Source organism: Eumetopias jubatus, unplaced genomic scaffold, assembly GCF_037043125.1.
Source record: "Eumetopias jubatus isolate StellerSeaLion01/CBP00866 unplaced genomic scaffold, mEumJub1_p1.0 scaffold_7, whole genome shotgun sequence".
In the NCBI taxonomy this organism is placed as follows: domain Eukaryota; kingdom Metazoa; phylum Chordata; class Mammalia; order Carnivora; family Otariidae; genus Eumetopias; species Eumetopias jubatus.
In genome coordinates, this window is record NW_028274813.1 from 39,922,779 (window position 1) to 39,934,615 (window position 11,837).

Sequence of the window (11,837 nt, forward strand, 5' to 3'; positions counted from 1 at the left end):
GGAATGGTGGTTATATTTTTAAAGTGTTGAGAAAACTAAAGAAGAATTCACGACAGAGGCCTGGTGGAAGAGGGTACTGTGGTGGGGTTGGCTTTAAACAGATGTAATTAATGCTAGTTAGTAGAGTCAGAATCAGAGTTAAGGGAAATCCAAAGCAAAAACCAGAAGGCATTAGTTCTGATGATAAAGTACAAATGGAATGGGGAAGTAAGTCGTGAAGTCAGGCTCCCAGAGTCAAAAGTAAGACAAGGTCTGGGGCGCCTGGGTGGCTCAGTTGTTAAGCATCTGCCTTCGGCTCAGGTCATGATCCCAAGATCCTGGGATCAAGCCCTGCATCAGTGTTTAGCCCCTGCTTCTCCCTCTCCCACTCCCCCTGCTTGTGTTCCCTCTTTCACTGTATCTCTCTCTGTCAAATAAATAAATTAAAAAAAAAAATCTTAAAAAAAAAAAAAGACAAGGTCAGCTGGCCAACGTGTGTCCAAACTCTTGCTGGCTGGCCCCAAGGCTAGTACTGGGCTCATGGCAGAAGTGGGACTAAGCAGAGTTGCTCTGAAATGGAGATTTCTGGACAGAGTTGTGCAGAGAATTATTTGGTCAAATTCTGCAGGGGCAAGGAAGGTAAATCATCAGACTCTTCTGAGGAGTAAACACTCTTTTTGATTTTGGGTAGCTGTGTTTCTTTTGACCATCAGTCTAGGCTATGGTAGGTATGAACTTTGAAGTCTTACTCAGAAACCCCCTCCAACCCCCACCTATAGTCTAAAGTCAGATGACATTGGAGTCTATGAAAGCACAAAATCTTACTGAAAATTGGTGGTGTGGTACCTGTTATGGATGGAAAGTGGCACAGAAGCATTCCATCAACACTAGTATAGTATCTTTTTAGGGTGGGTGGAAAGGTTAGAGATAAAAATTCAAGATAATAGTGTTTCAGGAACATTCTTAATGTGAGAATAGTAAAAGTTGCTGTGAATCATGTTTCAGTGCTTTTCTGAAAAACAGCCATCATTATTATATAGAGAACTTTTTCATTTTATGCCATATAATACATTTTCACAATCTAATTTTTATCCCTACTTTTTTGATGAGGAGATTGAAACAGAATAAGTTAATGTAATTAAAGTGATAGTAATCATAAAATGGTATATCTACTGAGTGCTTACTGTGTGCTAGTCATTATTCTAAGAGCTTTACATTATTATTTTGCTTAAACTTCACGTTATCACAGTACAAAGCTGCCTCTGGCTTGTGGCAGGCCTGGAAGTGACAGATCTTTCTATGCAGCGATGCTCTCCTGCTCCACAAGGCTGGAGCACCACATGATAGCCAGGGTAAGATAAACTTCTATGTGGCTTCTTGGTAGGAACTTATCCTCACAGCATTGTGAACTTGTCTTCTTCAGCTTCGATTCATGATTCTCTCCCTCACTCTGTTCCAGGCACAGATTTCTAGTTCCTTGAATTTGCCATGCTCTTTTTCCCCACTTAGGTCCCTCACACTTTGCCTGGAATGCTCTTTCCCTAGGCACCTCCTACTTATGTCTCATAAGTTAGCTTAAAAATTACCTCCCACAGCATTCCAAATTTATCTTTCATCGTTCCCTCTGCTGTCTTCTGCTGATGTTCTCAAATATACCCCTTGATTTCTTACCACGTCTTCATGCATATTGTTCTCCCCATCTTAGAATGCCTACTTCCCACAGCATGTATTTATATATACATGTATATATATATTTTTCAGTAATCTGTATGCCAGTGTGGGGCTTGAACTCATGACCCCAAGATCAAGAGTCCCTCCCACTGCATTGTAGAAGATCCTCCTCCAATGCCTGTTGAAATTCCGTCAGGCCCTCAGTGTTCACATCGAATATTTCCTCTTGAATTTGACCAATAAAATTTTGTTTAAACTTTTTATATTTTTAAAACTTCTGGTTAAAGTGTTTATGATATTCTGCCTCATTCTATAGTTTTTTGGTGTCTAATATTCTTCTCTGAGTAAAAGGATGTGTATTTTAATAATGATCAATTCAAAATTATTTTATAGTGAATTTATACATCTTTCTTCATTACTGTCTAGAGGAAGTGTTTGAGTATGCACTTTCAATTTGACACTGTCAAAATTATAAATGCCTTATGTTTTCACCTACATTATATGCCATCAACATTAAGTCTTTTTGTTTTCCTCTCTTTCATTCAAATGTTTATTGAGACTTTACAGGTCAAGTACTGTTTTAAGCATTATGGATACAGCAGTGAACAAAACAGGCAAGGTTCCTGCATTCGTGGAGCTTGTAGTAAGGGATGTGGATAAGTGCCAGGGGATGTGGCATAAATGCCAAGAGGAAAAAACAAGGAAAGAGTGATGGGAATGCTTCAGGTTAGGGAGGGTAGTAGGGTTATTGCTATTTTACCTAAATTGGCCAGGAAAGGTGTCACTAAGAACATAACATCTGAACAAAATCCTCAAAGAATGAGGAGAATGAGCCATGAAGATATTTGGGGGAAGAATATCCCAGCAAGTGCAAAGGCCCTAAGGTGAGAGCACTAGCTATATTCAAGGACCAGTGAGGAGACCAGAGTGGCTGGAATGGAGTAAACAAAGGGGAAAGTGGTAGAAGCTGTAGTCAGAGACACAGCGCGGGGAAGACTAGATTATAGAGAGTCTTGTGGGCCATTGTAGGAATCGGCTTTTTCTCTGAAAGAGATGAGAAGCCAAGGGAGAGTTTTGAGCAGAAGAGTGATTTGATCTGACATAGTTTTTGAAGGAGCAGGTTGCTGTGTAGAAAACAGACTGATAGTAGTGAAAGGGTAAACACAGGGAGACCTGTTTGGAGGCTTTTTTTTTTCCCTCCAAAATGCAGGTTAGAGATGATCGTATCTTGAATCAGGTTAGTAGAGATCTAGGTGGTAAAAAATGGTCAGACTGGACTATCTGAAGGTAGAGCCAATAGAACTTGCTGATAGATTGGATATGGGTTATGAAGGAATAAGAGGAGTAAAAAAAATGACTCTTAAGGATTTTGGCTTAAGTTGTTAGAAAAATGGAGATGCCGGGGCGCCTGGGTGGCTCAGTCAGTTAAGCGGCTGCCTTCGGCTCAGGTCATGATCCAGTGTCCTGGGATCGAGCCCCGCATTGGGCTCCTTGCTCAGGGGGGAGCCTGCTTCTCCCTCTCCCTCTGCCTGCCTGCTACTCCCCCTGCTTGTGCTCTCTCTCTTGCTATCTCACTCTGTGTGTCAAATAAATAAATAAATAAATAATCTTAAAGAAAAATGGAGATGCCATTTAGAGAGGTAGAGAAGGTTGCAGGAGAAGTGAACGTTCAGTGCGGAGGAAATCAGTTTGAGTTAGGATAGGAGATATCTATAGTTCTGGGGAGTTAGGAGGGAAAGTAGAAATAGAAATAGTTGTTAGGGAAAGTAGAAAGTGAGGAATAATAAGTGCATAAAAGGTATTTAAAGTCATAAGACAATGTGATTATTTAGAGAATAAATGCAGATAGTAATGAGAAAAGATCCTGGGACTAACCTGGAGTAGCCCATTTTTTAGATGCTAGGAGAAGATGAAAAACCAGAGGTGAAGCCAGAAAGATCAGAAGAAAACTAAGCCAAGTAAATAGTTTCTTGTTTGGTTTTAATAGTGTCACATCATTAGGGCCAGCTTAATCAGCTGCCTCTAAAATTTCTTAGAGTACTGAATAGTCCAAAATAATTAAATTGTTCTACAAAAGGGAACTATTTAGTACATTTTCTGCAATAAGATGGTTCATGATCCAGGTTGGTAAATAAAAAATAGACTGTTCCACTTAAACATACCTTGAAAGAACATATTTGGTTACCAGAAAGGTTTAATCTTTCCAGTTGTTCATTGGGATCAAGACATCGACCTTTAATTTAAAAAACAAGATGAAAGAAAAATTAAATTTCTTGTTTTCCCTCATATTCTGTCATACTTCTTAGTTGTATATGATCATCATTTCTTGCATATAAGTAAGGCTAACAGTAACACTGTATAGTTAGTAACAACTGATTAATGGTTAATATTTTCACATCCTATAATCATAGATTTAGAAATGCTTTGCAAAATATCATACAAAAGAGTCTAAAAAAAAGAAATCTAAGAATGTACTTTTCATACTGATAAAAAATTATTGTAGCATTATCTCATATTCCAAATGAAATAATACATACCAATGCTGCTTATTAGATTTCCAGCAAGGTTAAGGTCATTTAAATTCTTCAAAGTTTGCAAGCCCTAAAAATTTAGACAATATATCATTTAGAGGAAGTCAGTAATATATATATTTATAAATGATCTGATCAATCTGGTTAGTTCTCCAAGTGTTTTGAGCACTGGGTACTGTGTACTTCACAAGCACAGAAGTAAGTAGGTGCCTTCATGCAGTCATCTTTGTTTCTCTGGAACGTGGAGAGAATTATTGGAAGAAGAGGGGAACAGGCAGCGGGGGGAGAGGAAAGGAGGAAGATGAGTAGGAAGAAAAACACATCACACAGAATGTGTTTATAATCTTTGGCAAGTTATATATATAACTTCTCTAAATGTCTATTTTTTTAACTTTCAAGGAAGAAATAACCTACCGCCCAGGCTTGGTAGGAAGAGTAAAGAAAACATCGTATATGAAGTTTTCTTTCTTTTTTTTTTTTTAAGATTTTATTTATTTATTTGACAGCAAGAGACGGAACACAAGCAGGGGGAGTGGGAGAGGGAGAAGCAGGCTTCCTGCTGAGCAGGGAGCCCGATGCAGAGCTCGATCCCAGGACCCCGGGATCATGACCTGAGCCGAAGGTAGACGCTTAACAACTGAGCCACCCAGGCACCCCCCCGTATATGAAGTTTTCTACACATTATAAATGCTATATATATGTTAAGATTTTCTTAACAATAATTAAGCTGGTCATAAATATGCCCATAATATGATCTTGGACATTATGATTAAAACTCCACAGGGGTAACTGACTTTACATATAAATTACTGAAATTATCTTACCTCAATATTTTTAATTGTATTGTGATTCAGCCAGAGAACCTCCAATCTGAATAATTTCTCTAAATTTTCTATTTTGGAAATTTTATTATAATATAAATACAGTTTTTCTAAATTTCTACATTCTTGAAGACCTCCAATTTTCTGTAAAAAAAAAAAGACTGAATAGCATTAACTTATGTTTTGGCATTATCCTTTTAATAAAGTAGATTATAAGTACATTTTCTTTTTAAAATCACACTTTATTGCAAAATCTGTATCCAACAAAATGAACTGAACATTTTAAAGATTTTAAAAATTTATTGGGGCGCCTGGGTGGCTCAGTTGGTTAAGCGACTGCCTTCGGCTCAGGTCATGATCCTGGAGTCCCGGGATCGAGTCCCGCATCGGGCTCCCTGCTCGGCAGGGAGTCTGCTTCTCCCTCTGACCCTCTTCCCTCTCGTGCTTTCTATCTCTCATTCTCTCTCTCTCTCAAATAAATAAATAAAATCTTTTAAAAAAATAAAAATAAAAAAATAAAATAAAAATTTATTTATTTGAGAGAGAGACAGAGAGCATATGCATGTGAGTGGGGGGAGGGGCAGAGGGAGAGGAAGAGAATCTCAAGCAGACTCCACTCTGAGCTAAGAGCCTGATGCAGGGCTCCATCTCTCCATCTGAGATCATAACTTGAGCCAAAAGCAAGAGTTGGAAGCTTAACCAACTGAACCACCCAAGACCCTCAAATGAATGAAACATTTGAAAAGAAAAAACATGTAATCCCTCCACCTAAAGACAACTATTTTCAATGTTCATATTCTTTTAAAATTTTAATCAATTCTGTATCTATTTTTATATTATAATCATGATACCTATATAATTTTGTGGATTTTTTAAACTTAAGACCATCTAAAATGTTTTTGTAATCATTCAAATAATTTTAATTACAAAATATATTAGCTATAATAACATTCTTAAAAATACCTGTATATGTGAAATATTTGTTTCAAATTTTTAGTTATTATAAATAGTACTGCAACAAATAACTTTATGTTGTTTTCTGCTGTTGAATTACTCCTCTAGGATTAAATTTTAGGATTAGGGATTTCTGAGTCAAAAGGTATACACATTTCCTTGACTCATGATACATTTTGGAATCTTGCTTTTCACTACAGATGTTACAATTTTCTTTTTTTCTTCAGATTTTATTTTATTTTTTTAAAGATTTTATTTATTCATTTGCGAGAGAGACAGAGAGAGCATAAGCAGGGGGAGAGGCAGAGGGAGAGGGAGAAGCAGACTCCCTGCTGAGCAAGGAGCCGGATGCGGGACTCGATCCCAGGACCCTGGGATCATGACCTGAGCTGAAAGCAGACGCTTAACCATCTGGGCCACCCAAGCGCCCTCAGATTTTATTTTTAAGTAATCTCTGCACCCAAGGTGGGCTTGAATTCACTACCTCGAGATCAGGAGTTGCATGCTCCCCTGAGCCAGCCAGGCGCCCCTAGATGTTACAATTTTCACACAACCAATAGTGACTAAGTAAACCAATTTAAACCAATTTACTACTAAGCAATACTGGGTATTATTCGATCTGATCTGATTACTAAAAAGTAGAATATGTCTACATTTTGATTCTTTATTTCTATTTTCTCCTTTGGAGAAATCTATTTCTGTATTTTACCCATTTGTTTTGTTTGTTTTGTTTTACTGGGTAAAGGGTTTTATTTTACTTCATCATGTATGCCCCTCCCCATTCATCTGTTTTGATCCATGACTCATGCATATATTTCACGGAACTATTTTTCCAAAGCCAAAGAATTAAGCATAAAATACTTCATATACGGTTATGTTTAGACTTACCTCTATGCAGCATTCGGCAATCCAGAGTTCTTTAAGCCGTAAACAAGTTTCTAGCCCTGAAATTTCTTTTATATCTTGAGCAACAATTGTGAGACTTGTTAAATTAGGAAATAATGATAATCCAACTATACGGGGATAACCTGAGAAAAACATCTCCAGTTTAGAAGTATCTGATCCTTCTTGTCCAATCATCTCATAAGACAAACCATTGCATAAACACTGTTTCAAAAAAAGAAATTGGGTTATTACCTATTTAAAGTAATTTAAAAATTATTTTGCTATTAGAAATTATAAACTGTCAGTTGCACTGATGCCATTTTTAACTCACAAGAAGGAAAGTTATACCATATATATGATTTTTCTCTACTTCCAAAGGTCATGAGGTAGAAGAAACCTAGGTGAGCTCTGGAAGTGTAAAAATGTTCCATTTAATATTCTTGCAAATGTAATTGAAAAGAAATTTGGCTTTGACTCACCAGTTCCTTAATTATTTCTTCTTGGTTTAGGTTTTCACATTCAATCATCTTCCATTAAAAATAAAGGTCATAATAATATATCTATTAAGGAAAATGAAAAGTTGAAATAAATTCTAGAGTCATGTTATTACAGGTTGAAGGGGCCTTAAAGATACTTAGGTAGAATTACCCATATGTGACCTGAAATTTTCACACAGTATAATACCAACTATCTGTCTAGGCCCCAAGACAGTCCATCAAAGTCTTCTGTTAGAAAATCAGTTTATTATTTTGAATTTAATTCTGTGTCTCCATAACTCCACTCCATTGTTACTTTACCTCCTGGGTTCAAGTAAAATGAGTGTTTTTCTTCCACACCATAAGCCTTTCATACTTGAACATGGTCATCTCTCATCTACAACTTTATCTCACTCCCCAGTTCATCTCTTTTAGTTCTCTCACTAGAGATAACTCTGTTTCTCTCCTTTGAACAGGCTCCAGTTTATCCTTCCTATTATACTGTTGTGTCCAAAACTGAACATAGCTCTAGCAAAGAAGTGTACTAGCAAAGAAAAGAAACCTCAGGGTTTTGTGACATAGCTGGCATGGGAATAAATACTTAATAAAATGAATTAACCAACATTTTCATTTTAGATGATATGAACTGCTTAATACCAAAGTAGCTATAATAAAAACCCAATTTTTTGGTATTTTTTAATATATTCATTATATTATTCCAGACATATACATAGGAATCTAGGTTTTAATATGACGACATGACAAAGCAAAATGTAGGTATGATGTATATTATGATCCCACTTTTTACAACAATTCCTCTGTAGTTATGTATGGGTGTACATCTGTGTGTATATGTATATATATGTATACGCATGTGTGTATGATCACGTAAGGAGAAAATATGTAAAGATACATTCTAAATGGTTAACATGAGTTACCTTGGATGCAGGTGAAAGCTAGTGTGGTTATGATAGGCATGAGAGGTTGGATAGGGATAGATCTAGGTAAAAATGGCAAAGAAAAAAAACTTTTTAAGAGCATGTTTAGTATTCTATAGTATGACTATATAAACCATTTATTCATTCTACTGTTAGTAGACATTTGGAATGTCTCCAGTTTGGAGCTAAATAGTGCTTCTCTGAACAGTTTTATCATGCAAGACATTAGGTACACATTTAGTCTGAGTTTATACCTAGAAGTGGAATGAGAAAGAAACTATTGTTGTATACAACATGGATGATTCCCACAAACACAAGCTGAGCAAAGAAAGATACACACACAGTGAGGTTTATACTATGTGGCTCTGTTCACATAAAACTTGAAAACAAACCAATCTATGGTATTAGAAGAAGTCAAGATAGTGGTTACCTCTCAGGGTTGAGTGATCAGGAGGAGGTAAAGAGGGGCTCTAGAGTGCTGATGAAGATGTATTTCGTGATCTGTGTGCTGGTTAAAGGAATGCATTCACTTTGGGAAAATAAAATTAGATATCTAAGATTTGTATGATTTCTATATATATGTTATTCTTAAAATGAAATTTTACTTAAATATTTATTTTAAAAGTATATGCTCACTTTCATTCATTTATGCAAAATTATATACATGTACAGGTGTACACATGAATTAAAATTTTAAGAAAAAAAAAGATGATGACTTGTGTCCTTGTATCCACCTACCTTCTCTCCCCAAATCCCACTAGAATGAGTAGGGAAATGTGAAAATAAGAAAGGAATGCGTAGCAGTGCTAGGAAAAGAGCATTGAGTGCCAGAGATGTTGAGAAAGGTATTTTGTTGTTTTATTTAAATTCCAGTATAGTTAACATACAGCAAAAAATTAGTTTCAAGTATAATACAGTGATTCAACAATTCTATATATTATGCAGTGTTCCTACTAAGTTCCTACTAATTAAGTCTTAACTAACTCTTAATCCCCTTCACCTATTCACCCATCCCCCCACCTCCCCTCTGGTAACCATCTATTTGTTCTCTCTAGTTAAAAGTCTGTTTTTTTGGTTTCTCTCTATTTTTCCTTTGTTCATTTGTTTCTTAAGTTCCACATATGAGTGAAATCAAATGGTATTTGTCTTTCTCTGACTGGTTTATTTAACTTAGCATTATACTCTCTAGATCCATCCATGTTGTTGCAAATGGCAAGATTTGGGGTTTTTTTCCTTTTGGCTGAATAATATTTCATTGTGTGTGTGTGTATGTATATATATCTATATATATCACCTCTTCTTTATCCATGCATCTATCGATGGATACTTGGGATGCTTCCACAGTTTGGCTATTATAAATAATGCTGCAGTAAACATAGGGGTACATATATCCCTTCGAATTAGTGTTTTCATATTCTTTGGGTAAATATCTAGTAGTGCATCTACTGTATCATAGGATAGTTGCTAAAAATATCATAGCTATTTTTAACTTTTTGAGGAACCTCTATACTGTTTTCCACAGTGGCTGCACCAGTTTGCATTCCCACCAGCACTGCATAAGGGTTCCTTTTCTCCACATCCTTGCCAACATCTGTTGTTAATTGTAGCCATTCTGACAGGTGTGAGGTGATATGTCATTGTAGTTTTGATTTGCATTTCCCTGATGATGAGTGATGTTGAGCATCTTTTCATGTGTCTTTTGGCCATCTGTATGTCTTCTTTGGAGAAATGTCTGTTCAAGTCTTCTACACATATTTCAGTTGGATTATATTTTTTTTGGTGTGTTAATATTTTGGATACTAACCCTTTATCAGAAATGTTGCTAGCAAATATCTTCTCCCATTCATAAGTTCTCTTTTAGTTTTGCTGATTGTTTCCTTTGCTGTGCAGAAGCCTTTTATTTTGATGTAGTCCCAATAGTTTATTTTTGCTTTTGTTTCTCTTGCCTCAGGAGACATATCTAGAAAGATGTTGCCACAACCATGTCAGAGAAATTACTGCCTGTGCTCTCTTCTAGGGTTTTTATAGCTTCAGGTCTCACATTTAGGTCTTCAATTCATTTTGAATTTATTTTTGTGTATGGTATAAGAAAGTGGTCCAGTTTCACTCTTTTGCATGTAGCTGTCCAGTATTCCCAACACCATTTGTTGAAGAGACTTTTTCCCATTGCATATTCTTGCCTCCTTTGTCAAAGCTTAATTATCCATATAATTGTGGGGATATTCCTGGGTTTTTTATTCTGTTCCATTGATTTATGTGTCTATTTTTGTGCCCATACCATACTGTTTTGATTACTACAGCTTTGTGACATAACTTCTTCAAGTCTGAGTTGTGATACCTCCAGTTTTGTTGTTCTTTTTCAAGATTGCTTTGGCTATCTGGGGTCTTTTGTGGTTCCATACAAATTTTAGGATTGTTTGTAGATTGCTTTGGGTAGTATAGACATTTGAACAACATTTGTTCTTCTAATCCATAAGCATGGAATATTTTTCCATTTCTTTGTGTTGTCTTTAATTTCTTTCATCAATGTTTCATAGTTTTCAGAGTACAGGTCTTTCACTTCTTTTGTTAAGTTTATGCCTAGGTATTTTATTAGAGAAAGGTCTTTTGAATGGAAATGAAGTAGACAGCCTGAGACTGAGAGAAAAGCCCTTCAGTACAAACCAGCCACAAATTCAAGGTACCAGGGAAAGAAGTTTTACAAAACTATCCTAAAAATTCCCCAAACTCGGAGGCACAGTGATTGGGAATAAGGTAGCTGTGAGCCATCCAAGGGAACCAAATCAAAGGACTTTGAGATTTGTATCAGATCTCAGGCTCTGTAAACTGGAGATGCAGTCCAACCTTGCTGAGGTGAGGAGAGGAGGGGCTTCGGCTAACACCACAAAGAAAAATACAGCCAGAAAATTATCCTGGAAGGTCTAATTCATTCACTCATTCATTAATATGTGTTGATGTATTGATATATCTACCAGTCAGAAAATGACAGGGGTAGAAGGAAAGAAAAGACTTTTGCAATAAGGTAGCATCTGGGCAAGGAGCTGAAGGAAATAAGGGAGAGTGAGCTATGAGGAAATCTGGGGAAAACGCACCCAGGAAGAGGGAAGAGCACATGCAAAAAAAAAAAAAAAAAAAAAAATAGGATGAAACGATACTTGGCATGCTTGCAGAATAGCAAGGAAAATGATATGGCTAGAGCACAGCTAGGAAATGGAGACTGGTAGGATGTGACATCAGAGAGGTAGTGCAGAGCCAGATCATGTGCTAGCTTGTGATTTGTAGGCCCTTTTGAGGATTTTAGATTTTATGAGTAAGATGGAAAGCCCTATGAGGATTTTGAGCAGGAGTAACATGAGCCGTCTTAAGTTTTGAAACGGATCACCCTCAAAGAATCTGTTGAAAATAGACTGTAGGGGTCTAAGGTAGAAGCAAGGAGACAAATTAAGGGACAGTTGTAATAATGTAAGTGAGAGAGGATGGTACTTGGAGTAGGGTGGTGGTAGTCGTGATGGTGAGAAGTAGTTAGATGATGGACCTATGTTGAAGGTAATACTGTGCTTTCCTTCTTTGCTTGCCATTAAC

The 11,837-nt window shown here is 36.6% G+C and overlaps 1 protein-coding gene across 1 annotated transcript in view; it reads right to left on the reverse strand.

Moving 5' to 3' along the window:
* The window catches only part of LRRC9 (leucine rich repeat containing 9), a 97,407-nt gene extending 90,039 nt beyond the window's left edge, over positions 1-7,368 (reverse strand). Inside the window, exons 1-5 of the mRNA XM_028101043.2 lie at positions 7,321-7,368; positions 6,845-7,063; positions 5,006-5,146; positions 4,188-4,251; positions 3,813-3,883 (exon numbers count right to left, since the gene is read on the reverse strand). Coding sequence (XP_027956844.2) covers positions 3,813-3,883; positions 4,188-4,251; positions 5,006-5,146; positions 6,845-7,063; positions 7,321-7,368 — 543 coding nt within the window. The remainder of the gene's footprint in view (positions 1-3,812; positions 3,884-4,187; positions 4,252-5,005; positions 5,147-6,844; positions 7,064-7,320) is intronic.
* Positions 7,369-11,837: the final 4,469 nt, after the last annotated feature.